This window comes from Amphiura filiformis, chromosome 2 (assembly GCF_039555335.1).
Source record: "Amphiura filiformis chromosome 2, Afil_fr2py, whole genome shotgun sequence".
Lineage (NCBI taxonomy): Eukaryota > Metazoa > Echinodermata > Ophiuroidea > Amphilepidida > Amphiuridae > Amphiura > Amphiura filiformis.
Window position 1 is genome coordinate 62,563,982 of NC_092629.1, and position 25,888 is coordinate 62,589,869.

The 25,888-nt window shown below is 38.2% G+C and overlaps 3 protein-coding genes across 3 annotated transcripts in view; 2 read left to right on the forward strand and 1 right to left on the reverse strand.

Moving 5' to 3' along the window:
* Nucleotides 1–10,888, forward strand: part of LOC140146507 (uncharacterized) — a 37,142-nt gene extending 26,254 nt beyond the window's left edge. Inside the window, exons 3-4 of the mRNA XM_072168380.1 lie at nt 4,969–5,066; nt 10,650–10,888. Of these exons, the coding sequence (XP_072024481.1) occupies nt 4,969–5,041 (73 nt within the window). The 3' untranslated portion in view covers nt 5,042–5,066; nt 10,650–10,888. The remainder of the gene's footprint in view (nt 1–4,968; nt 5,067–10,649) is intronic.
* The window catches only part of LOC140146508 (uncharacterized), a 281,043-nt gene that overhangs the window by 237,398 nt on the left and 17,757 nt on the right, over nt 1–25,888 (reverse strand). The gene's annotated exons all lie outside the window — the stretch shown is intronic.
* The window catches only part of LOC140146509 (uncharacterized), a 32,402-nt gene continuing 17,602 nt past the window's right edge, over nt 11,089–25,888 (forward strand). Inside the window, 9 exon segments of the mRNA XM_072168382.1 lie at nt 11,089–11,682; nt 12,464–12,641; nt 12,850–13,013; nt 13,611–13,816; nt 13,931–14,065; nt 14,471–14,610; nt 15,316–15,653; nt 16,168–16,247; nt 17,083–17,220. The gene's annotated coding sequence lies outside the window, so the exon portion shown is untranslated.

Sequence of the window (25,888 nt, forward strand, 5' to 3'; positions counted from 1 at the left end):
TTTTAAAAATACGTTTCAAAATGATCAACTTTATTTCAAATTGGCTTTAGTTTACAGATAAATATAATGCTTATAATCATCATGAATTGTTTATCTGTTTATTTACTGTTTATTTTAACATTTTACCTGTTTATTTTGGGACAAAAAAGCGTGCATAAATTGGCGTTTTTTGTGGAGATTTTTTTTAAATTGAAAACAAAATGGCGTGTAGACCCTGGCTGCGTGCAACTTCAGAGAATTGTTTTTGACATCAACACCCGAGTGTTTACAAAAAATAAATTGCTTATAATCACCATCAATTGTTTATCTGTTTATGTACTGTTTATTTTAACATTTTAGCAGTTTATTTTCGGGTAAAAAAGCGTGCATGAATTGGTGTTTTGAAGAGACTTTTTTTTTCATGCAAAACAAAATCAGTGTAAAATGGATAACGCTGGAGTGTTGTGGCTTTATACAAAATGTATACCGGTAGCATTGTTTTTGGCATCAACACCTGGGTGTTTACAAACTAATACAATGCTTATAATCACCATCAGTTGTTTATATGTTTATTTATTTATTATTTTTACATTTTAAGTGTTTATTTCTGGTAAAAAAAAACGTGCAGAAATCTGTGTGTGTTTTGAAGAATTTTTTTCCCAATATGCAAAGCAAATTCAATATAAACTGTATCCTTTTTTTTCACTGTTTTTATCATCAGCACCCAGTCTACATGTATTCACATAAATTTAGTGAATATTGGAATGAAATAATTATGGTTTAATTTACAATTTTACATTATACCCGGTATATTAGGCCAAATAAAAAATAAAACGTGTTTCACGTCCCCTCCCGCTTCCTTTTTTGAGGTTTCTTCAATTTTATTTTTATTTTTTGAAATTCAGTTATAACTTTTCAAAAAATGTGTCTAGGAAGTAGAGATGCTTTCTACAGCCTTGCTAAGGCCGTGTAAAATTAATATTTTGGTTCTCGTCCCTCCCTCCTCAATTTCTGGGATTTGTCAGATTTTTTTTTTTTAGATTTTCAATTTTTTAGACTTTGGAATGATTTATGAAATCTTCATACATATAAATAAGTTTATTAGAGAACAAGCATCACTTCCAAGTCTTTTTGTGGTACTCTAGGGGTTTATCCTCAGAATATCACATTTGAAAAAAAAAAAAGGGCCTCATCGCTTCCTCGAGCACTGTTGGAGAAGACCGAAAACTACTGACAATGCTAATTTTACATTGAAAAAAAAAAAAAAAAAAAAACACCTCCCTCCTCATCAATTCATGAAAATCCTCTGGGACGAGAACCAAAACATTAATTTTATACGGCCTAATATACAAGAAACACTTTTATAAGGTTTTGTGATAGTTAGAGGGGGCCCATCTCTCAGAACAACAAATAAAAAGAGGCCTCCTCCTTTTTCCAGGCATTATTGTATAGGCCTACATGTACGCTAAAACAGCTCTAATTATGGGTATTTACACAGATTTTGCGATAAAAAATAAAAAATAAAAAGCCCCCTCTTCCTCCTTTTTTTCAAAAACCCGGACGTGAAACATGTTTTTTATTTTACTTGGCCTTATAAAGTTAATGTTGAGTAAATCTTTGCAGGAATTAACAAGTTTAAACGTACATGTGTACCGTTAGCGTTATTTATTTAGTTAAGGCCGTGTAAAATTAATATTTTGGTTCTCGTCCCCTCCCTCCACAATTTCTGGGATTTGTCAGATTTTTTTTTTTTTTTTAGATTTTTCAATTTTTTTAGACTTTGGAATGATTTATGAAATCTACATATAAATAAGTTTATTAGAGAACAAGCATCACTTCCAAGTCTTTTTGTGGTACTCTAGGGGGTTTATCCCTCAGAATCTCACATTTGAAAAAAAAAGAAGCACCCCATCGTTTCCTCGAGCACTGTTGGAGAAGACCAAAAACTACTGACAATGCTAATTTTACATTAAAAAAAAAAAAAAACACCTCCCTCCTCGTCAATTCATGAAAATCCTCTGGACGAGAACCAAAACATTAATTTTATACGGCCTAAATTTATTTATTTATTTCTTTATTTCTTTATTTTATTTTTTTGCATTTCATTCAAGCTTAATTGCTAAAATACATAGTATTTAGGACTTTTTAGTTTTTTTTAAAAATAAATTGAGTGCACAGGGCAATTTTTTTACTTTTTAGATTTCTGGCACGGCCCCGGGATGTAACGTTAAACCGTTCGTAACTCAAGTAACTATTCGCCTATCCTTTTTGAAGTCAGAACTTTCTGAAGGATCCCTGTAGCAGGGGTAGCTCTAGAACAAAGCCTGGGAACAAAGCTCTCCAGAGTCTGTAGTGATCCTCGAACTTGCACTTGCAGAAAATCTGAATGTAGGGGGTCCGTAGAGTTTGGTGAGTCAGAGTTGCACAAATGCAGCATAAATAGTATGTCTGCGGTTACGCTAGACTGAAAAGCGGGGGTCTGCAGGAACCCCTGAACTCGCAGAAAATTTAATAGGGGGTCCGAACTGTATTTTGGTTAGTCCGGGACCCCAAAATGCAGCCTAGCGCTACCCCAGAGTCCTGCCCTGTAGTAAATTCCTACTATACATGTAGTCCATTTGGCTTCATCAAGAGAGTGACGAAGGAACATTTTGAGTAAAATGCATTGAGACTCAAAGGCAAGCATCGTTTTATGTTGTCAGTGAAATTGACCCCACTGCCGGTTGTATAGTGTATATACAGTACTAATAATATGGCCATGTGTCATGACTTGTGTTCCCAATAGGGTGGTGTTGTTTCATTTTAAAGTAAATACAGTACATGTATTACTTATAATTTTGTAAGAAGTAAACAACTTTATTGTTTCAATTCTATCAAATTTGCATTCATTTAAAAGCCTAGAAAGTTCTCCTTCATTTGGTACCAAAATTAATTTGTTCTGAGATTTTAAATAAATAAGTTGTAAGTACATATAATTAAGTAAACGAAGATGCAGGGTGGTGCTATATTTAGTGTTTCAATGTAAAATGATGCGCGATCCTTGAAATTTACTGACGAAACGCAAAGAAACACCCCTTCATGACACACGGCCATGTAGTGCATGACAATTGACATCATTGCAAGCATTCGCGAGGTAATTGGATGCACATACGGGTAAACGACATGCATCAGGGCTTTTGATGCGCGACAGTCATTTTTGAAGGCAAGATGCACATGCGGGTGCAAAAATGCTGTTGAGTGCAGCACAAACACTAACTGCGTAATGCGTATCACTGGCGAGAACTTATGTGATGTACGTGTGCAACTGTGCGTAAGGACACTCGCGTACCTTTATTACGCTGCGTGCGCACATGGGGTCCACACCCGGGTCCACATAACCAGGTTTTCCTAATGTTACTGATGTTGATTTAAAAATGTCTATCAGAAGCACGTATGGGTAAAATTATGCCCGCGGGGGCTTTTTTGAAGTGCTGCCAATGAGGTAGACTCAAAGAGTACCGACTACGCCATGTTAAATTGTGTGTTGTTCATGGAGGTAACTTAATGTACCTAATTGGCTATGCACCCAGCAAACTTCCTATACCGGGTATTCAAAGTGCGTTCATGTTTGCGTTCTGCATGTAACGCCTTGTACCAAAACATGTGCTAAGCACTACGTGCTGAAACCCTCAAATGCCGATAAATACTGAAGGTACATCATCTGCCCTCCATATGCGACAAACCAAGATGGCGGATTTGCCATGGCGTTACGTATGGTGCAATTTTGAGTTTGTAATCTTAATGATACGCCAGGCCAAGGCTGTGGCAGACATTTTTGAGGTAATTGGATGTACTCGCTGGTAAAACAATGTGCATTTAGTGCTTTTTGACGCACAGCAAGCATTTTCAAGGTAACTGCATGCAACAACACTTTTGTCGCGCGCACATATTAGGCTGTGATTTAAGGGTGGAGTCAGAGGCATAGATATTTCTGTTTGCTCAAACACAGCACTAGTTTCGATTAAAAAATATCCTCTCTGATTACTTTTTATTCCTGGCAAAATAAATAATCAAATTACAATATTTTTGCAATTTGAGGGGAAATGGGCCAAAAACTGTTGCATGTTTTTACAATTTTGCATGTTTACTTACAATTGCAGTCACAAAATTCAAAACTTGGCACAAGTCTAGCATTCAATGCCCATAACGCATTGTATTGTATTGTATAATAATTGTATTGTATGTTTTATTGATAATTATTGGTTATAAAAGATAAGATAAATTTCCAATTTTGTTTTAAACTTGTATTGCAATTAATACCATCTGATGCATGACAACGCAATGAAAAGAATTCAAAATCCAATTATCATTATTCGAACAAATTTGTGCCCTCCCCTAATAAGTGCCCCTGCAGAATCGTAACACTGCCCTTTCAATGTACCTGTACCACAATAATTGCATAAATGCCTGAATAAAAGTACCTTCAAATTTCCAGTTTAGGATTCTGATGATTTTGACCTCAAATACAGTGTATTTGAATGTAAATTCCCATTTTCATTCCATAATTTCAATAAACGCCACCTGAAAACTTAAGACCCTGGCCCTGGGGGCAGTAATGAGGTCGAGAATGGTATTTATTTTGGTTTCTATTTATTTGATTCATTATTTATTGGCATTTTTACTTATTTATTTGTTTTTATGATAAAGTTTTGGTATTTTCCTACTATTTTAATTTCCTTTTTGTTCATTTTGTTGGTAATCTGACCATTTCTATTTATTTACTTACTTGTACTAGTGCAGTTATAAATGCCATTGTCGATGGCTATTGAGTTCATCAACTCCTTGAATTATACGTATGTAGTATGTATTACATGCAATGCCCCTTAAATTTGACCTACACTGCAGCCAGAAAGCCTCAACCTGACGTGTACCCTTTTCCATATAGGTCTTTATAATTAAAGGACACAGTTTTATAATACTTATTTGAGAATCCTTGCTATCATTTCACAGGTTTAGGAGACACACTCTACCAGAAGGTCTTGAAGATGGTGATCTGGATGATGAATTCCTCATTCTTACATAGCATCCTTACACAATAGACAACCCAGGTGAGTCAAATGACAAATCATGTAAAAAAATGTGAAGTCTTTAATTGTTTAAACAGACCCTGGAAACACAACAGAGAGATGCTACAGATAGTTCATGTAGTTCAAGCAGCAGGCAAGTGACTAAAGGCAATGCTAACATGTATAGGCCTACTTTTTTAACTGATTTTTTTCTGAAAATGCCGATGCTCGAAGCAGCTAGATTTTACCTGCCGCCAATAGCTTCACATGCATTTGTCCACAGATTTAGTAATTGAATATGTGACACGATCTGGTCCATGGGGGCCAAAGGAGGCATTTTTGAAAATTGAGTTACTGTGATTATTACATTATACATACAATAGGCTACCATTTACTGAAAACACCACAGATCTAGCATACTTGCATGGTTCTAAAGTTATGAGGTTTTGTGATGTGTATTTTCTTATGTTTTTTATTGTTTTTTTACTCCATATGTTTGCCTTTATCTCAATTTCAAATTTGCCGCCTTTGGCCCCCATGGACCAGATCATGTCACATATATGAATACAAAAGCCACCCAAGTCCATAATTTGGCCAAATTGATTAAGCATGGGGAATTGTTGCTATACATAGGCCTGTCATATGTATGAAAGAACAACTCAAATTCATCCTCTGTGTCTATTGAGCATGTGAAAAATAGCATGTATGAAAGAATCACCCAATTCCATGATTTGAGTCTTGTAACACATTGATTGAAATCCAGTATGTATAAAAGTCCACTTGTAACACATTCATTGCTAGAGAGTGACTTTTGAACAAAAAATGGGTTTAATAAAGGAAAGTGTGTGGTTTATATTATACATGGCAGAATGCTTATCAACATTATACATACCTGTGTGCTTTATTTTGTATTATCTTACTAGTGGTAATCTCATTCTAACATTGTTGTCTTTGTATATGATTCAAAAACCACCCAAGTCCAAAATTTAAAATGAACCCCACGAAGTCCCTGAAATGCTAATCGTCATACCTAATACAGGTTAATCCACTCATTTGCACGTAAAACTTACCATATTGACCAGGTGAATCTAACTGAAGGAATTAAAATGATACACATGTTTTTCACTCAAAATCACTTCCCATGGACTTGGGTGGCTTTTGTATTCATGTATTCAATAGACTGTGCATTAAATGTGTACCCTTGAGCCGGGGCTAAAATATGCACACATTAGCACATCCCAAAAAAGTTTTGAATGTAACCTTCTTCACTTGCTTTCAGTTAATTCCTTAATTCTCTAGCTCCTTGAACCAGTCACATGACAATGATTGCACATTTCCCTATGGTCGTGGGTCTTGAACTCACCACCCAAAAAAGGTGGCGATGTTACATTTCCCCAAATTCGACTCAAATTATAAATGCTGATATCTCTGCCAAGCAAGAAGTTATTGTCATGCTTGTGGTCTCATTTTATTGCTAAATAAAATGCACTTTCAACCCCGTAAAAAGAATTCTGTTACTGACACCGTGCTTCATAGAATTCAGACAGGGTGGCGGAGGTGGGAGGTGGGGGATGTGGTACACACAAACTCTATGGGATTGATATTTTAGTGCATAATCTGCTTCTGTACAAAGCTGTAAATTGGATTCAGACTCTATTTAGCATCTAAAAGATTCATGACCTTACAGCTAAACAATTCTACTAATTGGTTTTAATCTATTATGATTGGTCAATACAAACTTTTCCATACAAAACTACCTGTTTTCATATTAAACACTGTAGTAAGTAATGCGGATGTCTTCAAAATCTAAAATTTTAATTACTTATCTTACCATAGTCAAAGTATAGATTTTCTTGATGATGAGGAATCTAAATATGGACTTTCTTTTTCTGTATGGGTTAGGGGCAAAATCTTTCAGTTCAAAATATGTTGAATTGTAAAAAATTCTAACATACTTTGGGACACCCTGTATTCCGAGATTACCAAACAGCTGTGATTTTGGTTTCTTCCAAAGTCAGTGGGCTCCCCTAACCGAATGAATGTTGTTTACTTCCAGTTTGTTACTGCAAGTTGGTAATAAGCAATGAATTAAGTAAGTAACCCATTTTTATCTGAATCTTTTTTATTCCACCCTGTATAACATGTAAGTCACCCTTTATAATGGGTTGAAATGTGTATATTTGAATTGCTTATGCCTTCAGCTCTCCAAAAATGTACACTTTTGCTAGTTTAGGTTGATAATTGTGGAGATAATCTAATTAGAAACTCGATCGGTGTAAAAATTCATAATATTTGTGATGTAACGCTAAGGGTGGCGAGTTCAGGACACATGGCACTATCCCGGGGGCCCTATCCCATTTCATCTACATACAACTGCCATACATGACTCCAAATACAAATGTTTTATATAGCTTACTGTGTAACTTCAAAGCAATGGACAAATCTGATTTCAAAGTCGTATCAGGTGTTGGGGATTGTGTAAAAAGCCGGGGTAAAAAGGCAGGTCTAAAATACATGTACATGCAGTAGGTTAACTTGCGTATCAGAGAACAGGCATGACTTAATCTTATGATGTTCATGCAGGGTCAGCCATTTCGTGTACCTATCCTGAAAACTTTTAATGCAAAGGTTGACAGCTAAAATTTCTATGTATCATACTGAATATCATTATATTGACCAGTTAACCACAGGTGGAGGGGCCATATGAACATCCCATGACACAGGGGGGGCAGGGTTTTCTTTAACGCACAAAACACGCGTATTTAAGCGTTCAGGCACTTTTCTGACTCCTTCAAATCCATAGTCCCAATGTCCAATGCGTACAAAATCTTGAAAACGTACGCGTTTAGATATTGCAAGATTTGAATAGAGAAACACCCGATATTCAGCTGGATATTATTCTCGGCTTTTGGCATTTAGGACCTACTCCCGATATGTAGGGCCCATCACATTTTGTCAGCATCGATCCATTGCGAGTCTCTAAAATTGTATAGTGTCAGTTTGAAGTCTTGCAAATTGGGTTCGGGTCCTTTTTTCTGTTTTATGATGCACCAAATATGTCTTCAATTGGACTTGAATTTTGCAAAATTTTCCTCTCAGGGGGGAACATCCCCTCAGACACCCCCATGCGTAGTGGATAAACAAGTCACCATTTTCGCTTCTACTTTCGTCATTTGCCAATTTAGGCCCTATGTTTAACACAATTTATAGGTCTAATGGGGAAAACGTGACAACGAAAGGCTTTATGGACCGTCAACGCGTCATTTCACAATTTTTGGCTTTTCAACTGTTCAAACTTAAATATTACACAGTAATTAATAGTACCAAAATGGTCCACCAAATCGCTTCAATTAGGTCTTCATTTTACCAAATTTTCCAAGTTCTAAGGGGGAACATCACTGCGTAGTTGATAAACAAATGGCCACTTCAACTTCTGCTTTCGACATTTGCTAATTTATGTTTAACACAATTTATAGGCCTACCATAATAGAGAAAATTTGCCGTCCACGAAAGACTCCATGGACTGCTCATTTCACAAATGTTCGGTTTTTTAAACTAAAATTTTACACATTAATAGTGCCAAAATGATCCACCAACTTGCTTCAATTAGGTCTTCATTTTGCACAAGTTTCTTACTTCTCAGGGGGCATTTTTAAATATTATTATTTTCTTCTAAAATTGCCCCCACCCCCTTCTGACTGCTCTAGATCCGCCACTGCTCCAAACAATGGCGTAGATTTCTGTTTGACTCGGGGGTGGGTGAAAAATGTCTAAAGAATAAGTTTAGATTACAAAAAAAATTGCCATTTTGAAGCTAAACTGTTGTCATGGTTGTTGAAATATGGTGCAAAAATGGAAATTCACAAACACTTGTAAGGGGGGGCTGATGCAAAAAAAATTCATCGCACAATTTTTCGGGGGCCCCCCTTTACAGACCTCAAAAATTTCAGGGCCCCCCCCCCTTTTTGACATGAAAATTATGGGTCAACCCCATAGAAAAGCATATAAACTTACTTTTCCAGGAAGATTTGTGGTCATTTTTTTCAGCCCCCCTTAGGAGGGTCACAAATTTTCAAGGCCCCCTTTTTGCACCAGGCCCCCCTAACAAGTGTTTGTGAACGGTCCCTTGGAGCCAAGTTGGGTTGGAGCTCCCTTGCTGACAGTGGAATTTGAAAATAGGATCAGAGAAAGATAATTTATTACCCCCTTTTACTGGCTAATCGAGGGTAAAATCTTTCAAACTCTTTAAGGATACGTCGACCTAATGCGGCAAAGAATGGTGTAGATATCAATAGATTCTTGGGTTAGGAAAAAAGCTCAATTAAGCTGGGTTTCAATGCTGTTTCGGTTAAAATGTGAGCGAGCGAGTTGCAGTGATTAGGGTACTGGCCTCACCTGGTGGCTTCATGTGTATGCGGTATCAGGTTCAATCCCTGACAGCCGAGGGGGGTTCTTTAAAAAAAATTATGGGGATGTTCCACGCAGACTTTAGGATGCTGACTTTCTCTCGCTACTTTTTGCTGTTTTTGCCACCCAACAGTATATACCAATTTTTCACAAAAAGCACCCAAATTTGCCCTAATTGGGTTATAACCTCTTGGGATATGTGAAAAGGACCCAAAATAGGAAGATTGACCTAAGTCTTATAAGGAGTGTCAACCCCGGTGGGGAAATTATTTTAATTATATAATCTGTATTTTTTTTCTCTTGATTTGACACCACTCAGGGGGTAATACTTTCTTGGCAGTTCAAGGACCCACAATTTTTGAATATTGACCCAGGTCTTTTGAGGAGTGTCACCCCCGATTGGGAAAGTAATTTAATTATATTCTTTACTTTTTTGTCTTTCATTTGACACCACTCAGGGGTCACACCTTTTGGCATAAAATTAAGATGTAAAAGGACCCAAAATAGGAATATTGACACAGGTTTTATGAGGAGTGTGACACCCGGTGGGGAAATTATTTTTCTTTACTTATTCTTATTATTAATTATTCTTTACTGTATTCTCTTTCATTTGACACCACTCGGGGTATATACCATATGAATATTGACCCAGGACTTATTATGAGTGCCACCCCCAGGTGGAAAAATATTTGTATTATATTCTTTATTTTTTCTCTTTCATTTGACACCACTCACTGGGTCATACCTTAGTGGCATTTTGAAATATGCCCATTTTAGACCAAAAGGTTGGTCAGTGAGTGAGTTCACGACCACGAGTGAGTAAGTAAGTAAGAAACACTGATATAGGCTGATACCATTTCATGGTTCAGCAAAAATCTCCCCAGTTGGAATACACTCACAATCACACACACACACACACACACACCCCCCACATACCCCCACACCCCCACCTACTTGGCAGCATTTACAAGAGGTGGTATGTGTGTACAGAGACTCACTGTGTCATACTGTGCAGTACTTATGTGCATTTGTGTAGCTTGAGTGAGTTTGGAAAAGAATAGGGTGTTAACCACTTGACTGACCAAATCGTTCAGGTACTGTGTGTGCTGTTTGGAACTTTGGACATCCATAATCTTAGTACAGACATGGCATAGGCCTACATTGATGGTTCTACTAAATTCACTAAAACTTTATGATTTTGATTTTGATTTCTTACAGCTATGACAGACACAGTATTACCAGCCCATATATAGTAGAACATGCAAATAAAAATGTGATTTTGTACAGCATCCAGCATCCTATGATTTGAAAAATGCAAGAATATAACCATATTCTACTCGGAATGAATACCTTGAACATCTGATAGTGTACCCCAGAGGACAGAATAATCAGCATCCATACATACTGCAGTTACTGTCCGTTTTCCTATACACAATACACAGTGCTCTTTTCCCATTGACGCGTGACTCCCTACAAATAGCCCTACGTTAAAAGTATGGGGATATGACTAGTTAACGCTGCTGTGTGAAAAATAACCGCCAATATTAAAAGTACTCTTCTAAAGTTCTAGAAAATATAGTTTTTAACATGTCCTAAATTTTTAGCTAATTTAGATGTTTGGAAATACTCGTACTTTGGTGTTTTAGGAAGGATATGTAAACGACAGATAACACCAAAAAATATGAAGAAATTATTTCAAACCCGTGTTAAGTCAACAATCATTATGTTGCTCATTTTCAAGAATGCTGGTTTACAAAAAGCACGCCATTGTCTCATTTCGTGAACAAAGGTACACATACCATTGTTTCCTTTCGTTTCCTTTATAATCGGTTACCCAACTGAAGCTATGAATACCAGCTTTATTGCGATATCGCACATGAAAACAGACACTTGTGCACAACCAGAGAAGATCCGATTTAATCAGTTGAGCTGTTTCAATGAGTGTTATCTTGGTTTAATAGCTTTTAATGGGGTTAAGTCCTGCAAAGGTCGAGATGAATTCTACTGTAGACATGACTGCATCATGATTGACACTTTGCACGGTCATCTCAAAACCAGTTTCTGCTTGCAAAGTCAAGTGCATTTTGTTAGTTTGTTTATACATTATACGCCATGTGAAAAGTGTGAAAAACAAAAATGTCCTTTTGCTCATGTGTATTGCATGGATAACCTCATGCAGATCTATGCAAAGAGTCAATTTGGATGATCTACCAAAATGTGTCGCAGATGATGACTCACTCAAGACGAACAGGTTAGTAACTTGAGTTTAGTGAGATTACACATAATCAGAAACTTTACACTATGGATCTGTCGATAGCTCTAAAATTACACATGAGAAGATTTTATAAATCACATGATCCGTACTGCACAGTTGCACAATACCCGGTATTTCCTGTCTTGGTGGTTTGTGCTATCTACTGTAGACAGCGTGGAATGCACGTGTGTTGCTGTATCAGTCGGTAGACTAAAGTTTAATGCATGAGAAGATTTTGTGTGGTTTATGCGATCTACTTTAGATAGCATTTTGCTATTATCTATGGTGATAACAATCATTTCTCATGGGTAATGAATGACCTGAAGCACCACTGTCCACAGAGCGGTGTTTTAAATATTATTTAATTAAATAGTTAATTCTTAATCAATAAGTAAATTTATGCTAATTTAATCAAGAAAATAGATATCATAGAACCAATGCAGGCAGATCTTGGTGAGTCATGAAATCATCATGAAAAGTGACTGAAACAATTCTATGCCATTTGGGAGGATATGCCTGTACCTCTCCCACCTCTTATGATAAAGGTCAGGTGCACTGTTAGGAAAGAAATTTTGCTCATCTTTTTGGACCCTGTTTGCCCACTATAGTGCTCCATTACTCCTTGGAATGACCAAGCGTGCAATATGTAAATGTAATACAGCTATACTTGGGATCATTATTATACTGCCATTTGTATTGTATTTACATGTGGGAACAATCAGTTTACCTGGCACATTTTTCAAATCTTTTTGTATTTTGTATTACATGAATTTCACAGCCACAGAAAACTCTACCTGTAATGAGAGAAACGTATCATCTTTCAACCCAAACCTGAAAAGTCAACTCTCTACAGCAAAGCCAATCTACTGAAAGGTCTCAGAGCAGATAATAAACTGCATCACAGACTCGGTCCCCATTCTCCACAAAAATGAAGCTTTCTACAAGTGGACAACAAGGTTAGTTAAATATATTATACATGATGACATCAACAAATAGATCTCCCCTCAAACAAAGTGCTGCTTTTTTACAAGTGAAAGAGAACAAAACTAAAAGACTGTGTGACGTGTAATAGTCCTTTATTTGATATAATAGCAGTTTGCAGTGGTGCTATCTGCAAATGGCAACTCTTTATTTTAATAATGTTGTGTTGTGTGTATTTCACAGCAACAGAGACTCTGCCTGCCTGCAAGAGAGGGTATCATCTTTCACCACAAACCGTACAAGAAGGACAATCTACCAGCAGGTCTTAGAAAGCTAACATGTGATGAACTGGATCACAAACTCCTCATCCCCCTCAAAAATGAAAGTTTCTACAAGTGGACAACAAGGTTAGTTAGATAGTACACATAATGACGTCAACATTATTTGATAGATCTCCCCCGAAACAAGTGTTATGAATGAGAGAGAAATAACAGAACTGCATGACTTTTCCTGACGTGAAATAGTCCGTAATTTGATATAATAGCACTTGCGTCTCTCAGTTTTGCACTGGTGAAATCTGATGCTAGCATGGCTAGTGATTATGATGATCTTCCCTCAAAACAAACCTTTTTTTTTACGAGTGAAAGATAACAAAACTACAGGACTAATTTTGTTGTGACGTGTAATTATAGTCCTTTATTTGATATAGCATTTGGCATCTATCAGTTTTGCAGTGGTGCCCATCTGCAATTTCTCATTGGGCTATCCCATGCAGTTGGAATCCATACACCCCCTATGGAAGACATTAGACAGGACCTTAATCTCCCACACAGGGAGCGTAGATTTCAAATGGAGTCACCCATTTAGGTAAACCCATTTGAAATTTTGAATAGCCCATTATTTACATTATCAGTGATTATGGTAATAAGCTGTAATATTTGGTTGACCTGGCGCCTTGCAACTCTTTATTAAAATAATATTGTTGTATTGTGTGTATTTCACAGCAACAGAAAACTCTACCTGCAGGAGTCAGTATCATCTTTCACACCATAAACAGAACAAGAAAGACAATCTACCATCAGGTCTCGGAACGCTAACGGGTGAAACAAGAAAGCCAATCTACCAGCAGGTCTCGGAAAGCCAACAGGTGATGAACTGGATCACAAGCTCCTCATTCTCCACAAAAATCCTTCTACAAGTGGACAACAAGGTTAGTTAAATAGTACACATAATGACATCAACATTATTATTTCTCTTACATTATGGTGATATTTGGTGCATTGAAACTCTTTGTTAAAATCATGTTTTATTGCTTGTATTTCAGCAACAAAATCTGCCTGCATAGGCTGCAAGAGAAGGTATCATCTTTCACCACAGCCAATCTACATCTATCAGCAGGTCTCGGAAAGCTAACGGGTGAAACTCCTCATTCTCCATAATTCTATAATTGGACAACAAGGTTAGTTAAATAGTACAAATAATGATATCAACATTAATAGTTAGATTTCCCCCGAAAACAAAGTGCTATTAATGAGTGAGAGATAACGGAAATCCAAGACTATTTCTGACGTGAAATAATCCTACCAGTTTTGCAGTGGTGCAATCTGCAATCTATCATTATTTACATTATTGGTTGATCTGGCGCATTATAACTCCTTATTAAAAGTGCTGCATATTTACGAGTGAGAATATAACAACACAAGAAGACAATGTGTGACCTGTAATAATCCTTTATTTGATATGAAAGCATTTGGCGTATATCAGTTTTGCACTTGTGCAATCTGCAATTTCTCTTACATTATGGTAATTTTTGGTGCATTGCAACTCTGTGTTAAAATCATGTTGTATTGCTTGTATTTCACAGCAACAACAACTCTACCTGCCTGCAAGAGATGGGCATATTTCTACACAGCCAATCTACATCTACCAGCAGGTCTCGGAAAGCTAACGGGTGAAACTCCTCATTCTCTACAAAAATGAAGCTTTCTACAAGTGGACAACAAGGTAAGTTATCCCTTGTTAAATAGTATACATAATCAACATTATTAGATAGATCTCCCCAGAAAACAAAGTGCTAGTAATGAGTGAGCGATAACAGAACTACAAGACTATTTCTGACGTGAAATAATCCTTTGTTTTATTGTAATAGCATTTTGCATCTGATCAGTTTCGCATTTGTGTATAAATCTTTGTACAACCCCTCATTATTTACATTATAGTAATATTTGATTGATCTGGCACATTATATGAACTCCTTATTAAAAGTGCTGCATTTTTACGAGTGAAATAGTCCTTTGTTTTATGTTAGTTTATATCAATGTGCCTCTGTGTCAGTCTTAAAGTGATGCAATCTGCAATCTCTGGCAGCTCCTATATGCCAACAATGTTAGTTTAATTAATACCACTAGTTTGGTTATAATCAAGCTTGGTCTTAAAATGGTCTTTTAATATGACTGTTACGCAAAGCGATTTAGGGGGCACTGAATTGGTGGATTTGACACAGCCCCCCCCCCCGATGGCACCAAGAGCACATGCCCTCCCTTGCCCCTAGCTATGCCACGTTACAGTATGCTGTTGTTTAACTACTCAGTTCATATTTCCTTAAGGTTGGTCTCAACCCTGGAATTATTTTTTTATTAATTTTTAAAAATTAGATAAAAATATCTAGGGACCGTTTTTTTCATTTTTTTGAATTTTGCATTTTCACAGCTACAGAAAGCTTGCTTGCTATGCTGCAGGAGCTAGATCTTGAAGTCGAAGATGACTGACTGCTAAGGGACTGTTCACATCAGTTGTAAGGGGGGGGGGGGTTGCTGAGCAGCAAAAAGAAAAATCCAAACCATGAAAAATGTACGTCAACCCCATAGAATATAGTATACTCGTGTTCTACAAGCAAAATTGAGGGGAATTATTTTTAACAGCCCCCCTTTAGTGGGATACAAATTTTCAAGGCCCCCTTTTTGCATCAGGCCCCCCGTTTACAAGTGTTTGTGAACTGTCCCTTAGTTGTGATACCATTATGTCATCAACTTCCTACATGAGACAAGGTGAGTAATAAGATTTCACACAGGAATGGTGGAGGCCCTAAATCATGACATGAGGTCCTCTTGAACTCAAAATATACTGACATTTACTTCTGTATGACTTACATAAATGCCGTGTGTTCTGTTCCAATACAAATTTACATCATTGTAATTGACTGTGCAATAAGAGTCATGAGGCAGGGTAAAATTGGGGAACGGCAGGGCAAAAATGTGCAAGCCAAAGGGGGGGGGGCGTACAATTTTGGCACACATTCATGGGGCACTATTTAAATACTCCAAAAAGGCTTTGGAAAACAGTACTGAAATACTAAAATATGCCATTTTTTCTCAGCTCGCTGCGCTCGCATTTTGTATTCCATTTAACATTTACAAAGAAATTGGCATCTACTAAGGATGGAGAAGATTTTGGGGCATGCCGAGAAGGGCAAGCAATTTTTGGCAGGCCAAGAAAAAAATTTACCCCTCCCCAGGTTCTTAATTATTGCCGAATCACAATTTAAATTTTGCACACCTACAGAAAGCTCAACTGCCTGCCAGGATGTCTTGAAGATATGTTGACCAGGATCATTACATCATCACTTTCCTCCAAGAAACAAGGTAAGATTTTATACAGGAACCAAAACTGCAAAAAACAGTATCCAGAGATTAAATGCTTGTAATCTATTTTTAAACACATTTACACAAAATGTCAAACTACCAGACATCACATGTTGAATTCACAAACCCTCAACTTTTATTTATCTTGTTTTAAATACAAACTAATTTGAAGAAAAGTGTTTAATCTCTGGACAGTGTTTTTACCTTGTAATCAGTCAGAACCTGAGGCCACCTTCAAGTTCAATAGTATACAGATGTCCATGGAGAACCCCATCCCATCTCGGTGACATAGCCAGGATTTTTCAGGGTGCGGACAAAGCAACTTTATGAAAAAAAGCCTAAAAAGCTCAGTATCAGGGTGTCCAATATGCTAGGGGGATCAATACTTGCAACAGTGGGAATGCGAGACATTTCATCCCGAAACCTATTCGCCCCAAAAAGGTTCGCCCAACACACATTACATACCACGACCAGTTCGCCCCAATTCACTCACTGTGTAACATTGCCGTATTGCATGCATGCGACCAATGGCTATGCCAACCAACTTTCGATCAATCATAACAGTGCCGTCACGGTGGAAGCCGTAGCTCAGGTATGGGGGGGCTTTCCCTCAATGGCCCTTAATTCTTCTTCCAATTCCCAACTGTACATTGGTTTGCTTCAGGTATGGTAGTGACGTCAATGGCTCCTGCCCTTGTACGTGGGTGTGTGTGTGTAAGCTATGCGCGATTAACTCTACGCACGATTCGATTCGATGCGGCCATTGAAATTATATTTTTTTTCCTTTCAACAATTAAAGAATAAAACCTGATTCTACTCGTCTTATTTGTTTTAGGTGGTGTGAAATGCAGTCATCGGCATCAAATCCAGATTTTTGGACTCTGCTGATTATCACGTAGAAGTAGAAGTGTTACTGGAAATCAGTCATTGGAATCATCTCAACTTCCTGTGCTGCCACCAGAAATAAAAGAAGGTAGATTTCATGGTCACAAACTGTATTCATCGGAATGAACTACCAGAATAAATCAAGCATGGAATGCAAAGGTTTTGATACAGGAGATGGACTCATAACAGCTGTTTTACACTAGGACGCCATCAAGAATTCTCTCATCAACAAAGCGTCGATAGCTCAAAGTACATTTTTGTCTTTGTTGCCAAACCCGTCCATGAGCCTCACATCAAGAGATTTTTGAGCAAGAAAACATGGCGTGCCTCGGACTGTAAATATCGCAGAAGACGACAAGGAAATGAACCCACCGAGTTGAAGCTGCCTTTTATATTCCTCAGAACTGAAAGATCTCTCAAGCATGAGTCTATGTGTTTTCATCTTAGTGCAGTCAGTGTCATCAACGCTTGATGCGCATGTGACTCATGCGTTAAAATAGGTCGCATTTGGTCCTTTGTATATGAGTAAAATGCACGTGATTGAGATATGTAACCACCTGAGAACACACCTGTGTCACTGACTGCATAAGAATAAAAAATACTATGATTATAGGATTGTAGGATGACTGTCTGCATGTAGTAGATAGATAGAGATCTGTGTAAGCCTTGAAGGAGTCTTACTTTCAGGGGGAATGAAACTAAAAAAATTGTAGTCCATAAAGAATACCGAAAGATAATTTCGCATGACTTTTAGGGATGCTGTACAAATCACATGAATATTTACTCGGCATGAAGATTTGACTGTTATACTATATAGTGCTGGTTGTGTATACACTGGAAGAAATTCGCATTAATATTTGCCTGTCAAGATTTGACTGTTATACTATAGTGCTGGTTATCGGTTATGTATCGCCATATACACTGGAAGAAATTCACATGAAATTTGCCTGAGAAGGAAAATTGACTTATTATAGTGCTAGTTTTGTATGGCCTTGTAGGCCTACATTTGGAGATTCTCTAGGAAATGAACCAGGAACCTGAGAATGAACCTTATTTGTGTTATTTCAGACGGCACTATTGTCTATAGATATTTATTGTGATATCGAATACATGAGTGTTGTATGCATCATATTGATGTTTCGCTCATGAGCATGTGATGTATTTTGTTTGTTGTGCTCTTATATTTTTATATTTAATATTTCAATAGTTGGAGGCTGTAAGGGCAAAAACCACAAGATCAATGTAGCTCTATAAACATAACTTGTTACATTACAAAGCTGATCCTCTGATTATGTTTGCTCCTCCACCTTGCTTGCTCTGTTCCAGGGGAGGCAAATAAGATGTGATATCAGTCGGTGTTTGGGTTTAATGGGCATAGTACAAGGCCATCACAAGTGTAGTAACATGTAATAGCTGGCATTTACAACATTTCAATAAATGTACTTTTGATCAATAGCACATGAAGACCCCAACCAGGGGTAGCGCTAGAACTAAATACTCCAGTCCCCTCCAGTTTCCAGTACTCCAGAACTCCAGAAAATTAAAAAGAGTTGCACAAATGCAGCATATATAGTATGTCTGCATAGCGCTAGATTGAAAAATTGGGGGTCTGCAGGGACCCCTGAACTTGCTGAAAATTTAAAAACAGGGGTTCCGAACTCTATTTTGGTGGGTCCGGGACCCCAAAAAGCAACCTAGCGCTACCCCTGATCCCAACTACATGTAAAGGTGATATATTGGTTAGCATATAGAGGCCATCAGGAAAGAAATGTACAATGAGGGGGTTGTGCTCAAACACTAGGAGTTTTACATAAGGCAGCTATTACATTCCACTGCACTTACGATGGTCTTGCACTCTGCCCATGATTTGACAAACATAATCTAGTTTTAACTCTCTTCCTCCAAAACAATATCAACTTTGATACCAGAGCTTCATTGATCTTTAAGTCCGTTCCCTAGATAAAACATTGAATTTAACATGTTCCCTGAATATGATATTAGGTTTTATGGGAACAAACTTTGATATGCCTAACATTTCCTCTGAAGTGAGAGGGATGCTGAGTTATTATTGAACTCGCAATTATGATGACAATGAGCTGATACTTACACACCCATCCCGGTCAAATGGAACTGGTTTGATTTTATGTGCACTATCATAAAAAGTCTGCCCAGAAGTACCCCCACCAGCCTGCCAAAGACCCAGGGCTTATGAAAAAGACAGTTTAGGTGGGTAGTGCGTAATGGGGCTGGCGAATGGTACATCTTGACAGACTATGCTGTGCACAATGTTATGCTGTATGAAGATTTCGGATGCTTAAAGCAATATAAATCAACTTTTTCAATTAGAGATGTAGGCAAATATAACTTGTCAAAAATATTTTTTTTAAAAACATAATAAGAAAATGTGCTGTTTTTGATAAAAGTTTCAACAATATAAATTGGATTTTTTTAAAGCAGGGGGTCAATTAAAAGCTAGCATTTTAGGGCAGTAGACGTTTAAAAATCGCCTTTTGCATCTAAAATCTTTGTTTAACGAATATGTTGTAATATGGTTTACCCATATTATGGTATAATAGCAATATGGTTTACCCATATTATGGTATAATAGCAATGTCTTTGTGAATTTTAAAAACGGCCTTTGCTCTGAAGTATTAGAGGAAACTATCATGACTATTATCAGCCGCGGATCCAGAGAGAAAAAAATACGGGGGGCGCAAAATACATGAGATTTCTAGATGGCGACGAACTATATGGCCGCGAAGCGGTCATCGCGTCGCGCTTGCGCGACGCAGGGGGTGTCTGAGGGGGATGTGCCCCCTCAGAAGTGAGAAACTTTTGCAAAATTAAGACCAAATTGAAGCCATTTGGTGGACCATTTTGACACTATTATTGTGTAAAATTTGAGTTTTAAAGAGCGGAAAATTTGTGAAATGACCATGCCGGCTTGTTTCCTATTCGAGGACAAGTTTTCAATATTATAATTGTATTAATTTAATTGTTCGCGCGACGTAGGGGGTGTCTGAGGGGATGTGCCCCTCAGAAGTGAGAAACTTTTGCAAAATGAAGACCTAATTGATGCCATTTGGTGGACCATTTTGACATTATTATTGTGTGAAATTTGTGTTTTAAAGAGCGGAAAATTTGTGAAATGACCATGCCGGCTCATTTCCTATTCGTGGACAAGTTTTCAATATTATAATTGTATAAATTTAATTGCTTGCGCGACGTAGGGGGTGTCTGAGGGGATGTGCCCCCTCAGAAGTGAGAAACTTTTGCAAAATGAAGACCTAATTGAAGCCATTTGGTGGACCATTTTGACATTATTATTGTGTGAAATTTGAGTTTTAAAGAGCGGAAAATTTGTGAAATAACCATGCCGGCTCATTTCACATTCGTGGACAAGTTTTCAATATTATTGTATAAATTCAATTGCTTTAAACATAAAGTTCCGGGTATCCAAAGCATAAAGAAAATGACAACTTCTTTATACATACGCAGGGGGGTGTCTAAGTTGGAAAATTGTGCAAAAAGAAGGACCAGTTGAAGCCATTTGGTGGACGATTTTGACACTATTAAAGTATTATTGTGTAAAATTTTAGTTAGATAAAGTTCGGAAATGTGTGAAAATGAAGGCCCAATCGAAGCCATTCGTGGAACATTATCATTATTCACTATTACTGTATAGGCCTAATCATTATTATTCAGTTATTACTTAAAACAATATAGGCCTAAAGTGTACGGGTGTCCGAACAAAAGCAAAAACGGCCAGTTGTTTACGCATACGTAGGTGTGTCTGAGGGGAAAATTTTGCAAAATGAAGGACTCAATTACGCGCAATTTAACCTTTCTCTTCTCTTTTTCTCTTTCTCTCCTTTCCCCTTTTCTCGTTTTTACGGGGGGCGCGCGCCCCATTATTCCTACTTTTGCTATTTTTACGGGGGGCTCGCGCCCCCTCCGCTCCCCCCCTGGATCCGCACCTGTTTATGGTCTTCAAAATTAAGACGAAAATGAAAAGACTGAACGACCGCAGAGACTCCCGAACTAAGGGCCAAGACTACATAAAAGCTCGTAAAAATGTTCCAATAACCAATAGGCCTTTCGTTTCTTTTCAAATTTATACCAATTAATTGGTAAAAACCATAAAAGTAAATCAAATAATAACAATGAATGAATGAAATATGAAATAAAACAAATATTATACATAAAATAATAGGCCTAGTGACGTACTATATGGGCTAAGACTAGCCTACTGGCAGAATAGGGTATACGTTTTCTATCGTATCTATCAGGCTGCGTCATCATTACAGGGCTTCTTACGGTTAAACTACTTCTTACAGATAAAATTTAATCTTTTTAATTTCAGAATGAAACTTGAAAAACAAAAACAAACAAAAAAAAAACAAAAACTATTCTGTTCATATAAAAAATTACTACAATTTTTACCGGCACTTTTTTTAGTCGTAATTTATCGAGTACTGGGCTCCGAGATTTGTCTGATTTTGAGCCGGGGACGGTGGTGGTCAGTGTCGCCCGCAGTTTTGTAGGCCTACCTACCTTGGAGGCAGATCAATATGATAAAATATGGTAGTGGTTGCGATTGACGACCCTAGCGTCTCAATCAGCAATCCGCTTGATTTACTTGCTTTTGTATTTTGGTCTTGAAAATAGCTTTTCTTATGGTTAAAATTTTAAGATTTCTTTAAAATCTATTAATGACAAGATATAATATAGTTTTATAAGATGACATTAGTGATGAAAACTCAATTTTGGTCATGTAACACTCCAGTGATTCTGCGTGCTTCCTTAATAGTGTAGTATGGTATGTCAAGAAAACAGCTCCCGTAGGACTAGAGTGCTAAAATTGATTTTTTTGCAGTTCTGGGTTCTAAAGGATCCAAACTATCAGAAATTGATGGGGTTCAAATTTTCCCGACCCCCTACCTCTTCCTGGGGGGTCATCCATTTTGGGACCCCCAAAACAGCATTTTAACCACTTAACAACCAATTTTCATGAAACTAAAGTTATTTGGTAGGTTTTGAGATATTCTGAGTTGATTTATTACACTTTCAAAGCAATCAGAAGTGTCTTTTTCTGATTTTCGGAGCAGTAGCTAGGGTCTCTATTCAGCTGGGACCCCCAGACCCCCCGGACCCCCACCACGGACTGACTCATGTCCCCCTTTTCAGTCATCATTACATTTCTTGGCCTAATCCTCGTTTCTTGGTCATTACAAGAACAACTTTTACCATTATTTGATCATTTCAGAGGCATCCAGTGACAATTAACATTTTACTGCAGGGGCAGAACATTATGAAGGGCATTTCCAGTTCTGTTCTGAGATATGTCATTGATTCTCGTTAATCATTCCTTTCTTTTAATTACAGGCACTCTTGTAAAGAATATTAATAAAGCCCAATTTCAAGTTTAAAACCCTCCAAGCGAAGCTACCAGGTAAGCATTAACTTAAAGATTTCGATACACAAATCGTGGCCTACACTACAAAAATGAAGAGTATTTTCAGACAAGAAACATCGGGCACTTAAAACAACTAACTTGTTTTATTTATATAATAAATTCTATATTGATAACATATGGCATTTTGTAAATATGTTATGACCAAAATGTAGCTTTCGAAGAGTTAAAATATTTGTGTAGCATATTTCTAGCCTGTAAAAGCCTGTAAACTGCATCTAGGTGATATATTTTCTCACATTTGTTTATTTTGCAGGGGGTGTTTACACAAAGCCTACAAGATTTAAACGCCTATTGGATGGCTTCCTAGCATCTGGTCTCATCCGTCTGACCCCGGTGGGGTCACTCAACTTGCAATACTGACCGCACGATCGTTACCAAAATCGCGGAAAAAGGGGTCATTTTTAGGGCTTGTCCGCGGACAAAATTGTCCTTGAAATTGGAAAATTAGGGGTGTTTTATTGCACAAATGTCCGCGAAATTCAAAAAGGGGTTCTTATTTTCTCCCGATCCAGTGAATAGCTAGCTGGCTAGATCGATATTAAATCACAGGAATAAATTTGGTTTCCCACTTCGTACTCATCCCGTGATCAATATTGTTCTCGCTTTTATTTCGTGCGTAGCCTTAGCATAGATGCATATTATAAAAAGCCTCGTCCTTGAAATGTTGAAATAGGGTCAAAATTGCAAATGTGTCCTCGGAATCTAAAAAATAGGGGTGTTTCAGAGTACCATTTTGTCCTTGTTCTGAAGTAAAAAAGGGGGTAAAATTTCATGATTTGTCCTTGAAATCGACTGCGAAAGGGGGTAATTTGTACTTGTGGTAACGGTCCTACGTGTCCCCCATGCCAGGGAGTGACCCCACCGGGCGTCTGACATTACCCAACCAACAACTCCGGACAACTTATGAGCTGAGATGGGCTGAAAATAATCTGGTCAATATGTCAGGGGAAAATGAAGTTTGCGTTATCTGTAAAGGGAATGCCACCCAAGGCAATAAACTAGTAAACAATCCAGCCATGATTGAAGGCCTTCTACAGTCTTGCCGAGAGAGAGTATCTTTAGGTCAAATTGAATATCAGCAACTAACCGACCACTTGTCTGGCCTGAATGAACTTGAACTCAAATCTGTTTATTACCATGCTGAGTGTCGAAAACCTATCGTAAATAAGACCTTAATCACACGTCTCAGGGGTAAGCGATCACGACCCGATTCATCTGACTGCTCTAGGCGAGGACCCGGGCGTCCTATAAGTACTACAGAATCAGCTCGACCTAAACGATTGAAGGTTGCCCCAAAGGAGGAAGCGTGTCTGTTCTCATCTTGTGACTTTTGTTCCAAGGCTGGTTCAGAACCACTGCACTGTGTTCTTTCTGATGCAATGGGCAAAACACTTCTTGAGATAAAGCACCAGACTCAGAATGACCAGGTCAGAATCTGTGTAGCTGACCTAGAGGACGCTGGAGATGCAGCAGCTCTTGAAAAGTACTACCACAGGACATGCTTACGCACTGCACAGCGCACATTAACGACAAAGATAGATCATGATAATATATCACTCATTCGCTCATTATGCGATGAACAGTTAATCCTCGCCATTCAAAACACCCTCACAGACGATGATGTTACGCTCAACATGGCTCAGGTCAATGATGCTTACTTGTCAATTCTGAAAAGATATCACACTGACGTTAGTGAGACTACAAACTATCGCAAGTATCTGAAAAAGATCATTGGTGAGCGACTTCCAGATGTCCAGTTTGTCAGCTCACTGCGACGAAATGAGCCAGACAAGCTTGTGCAATCGACTGCAGTCAGCAAAGCCGTAGATCTCAGGATCTCAATGATGGATGATGGTGAGATAATTGGTAACCTGAAGAATGTTGCTAACCTACTGCGAGAAGAGATGATGCAAAAGCGCAGCTGGTCATTTACAGGGACATTTGATGACTTTGAGAATCCTTCTTTAATGCAATTCTTCCTTAGCCACCTCCTCTTTGGCAATCATGTCATCAAAGTGTCTGGAATTCGGGATGAAGAAGTAGACAAAACTGTTGATGTTGCATGCCAGTTTCTAATCCAGAACACTCATACTGATCGTCAGGTGAAACATCAGCCAAGGAAAGATGGTACTTTTCGGAAAAATGTCCAAACACCACTCTCAATAGGACTGCCCCTAGCTATCCACTCTAGAGTGCGTGACAAGATACTTGTCGAGAACCTCTCAGATGTGTACATCGGAAGTGGCTACCAGAAGATCCTTGACCTAGAAAAAAGAGTTGAGCAGTCTGTTCTTCAGCGAATGGAGGATGCTGGTGGATTTTGTCTCCCTGATTTTGTGAAGAGGGATGAATACCTGGTTTGCTATTGACAACATTGATCTGTTGGAAGACACACCTACTGGGCAGAAAACCTTCCATGGGACAGTAGTTGTAATCAACCAGCAGGCTGAAGACGGTGAGCTGATGAATCAAGAACTTGTTATACCAGAGAAGCTTCCCTCGCCACCTCTGGCATTTGAAATGAACATGCTGCAAGAGCCCATCATCAAATCCACTCCATTGAGATTTGAGACCTACAGGATAGGACAGCGAAACAATCTTGTTTCCCAAGACTTCACTCACACCTGGGCACTCGCAAACTACCTTGCAACAGATGATAACAAGGGTACTACATCAACTAAACAGCAGCTAGGAGGCGAACTGACCCAGGGCAGTGAGGAGAATAGTCATTGTGAATCTTCAATGGACACAAATCAACAGGACTCTATTCTGTCGATCAAAGAACAACCGGGGAACATAAATCGTAAATCACGGAAATTGGCAAAGGAAGATGTGATGACCACTTGGGCTGCTACTAAATCACTACTGTTATCACAGTCCTCCGAAAGCTGCACACGTACAAACACAGCGGTTATTGCTCCACTGTTTAAAACCTCGCCAACAGACTATGGGACCCTCTATACCGCTCTGCAGTTTACACAGTCTATCTCTGCCACTGTCGTCGGCCCTCACAGAAAGACGCTGATAACACTAGATCTTGACCTTTACTCCCGTGCGTTGAAGATTCAGCAGTCGGTTGGAAACACCAATTGGATCCTTAGAGCGGGAGGTCTCCACATTGCATTTGCGGCCTTGCATGCTCTTGGTAAAACAATTGAAGGAAGTGGCCTCGACACATGTGCTATTGAATGTGGTGCATACACATCAGCAGCTCTTCGTGGGATCTTCGGTGGCAAAGCTTACAAGCGAGCCCTTGAGTACCACATCACTACCAGCCTTG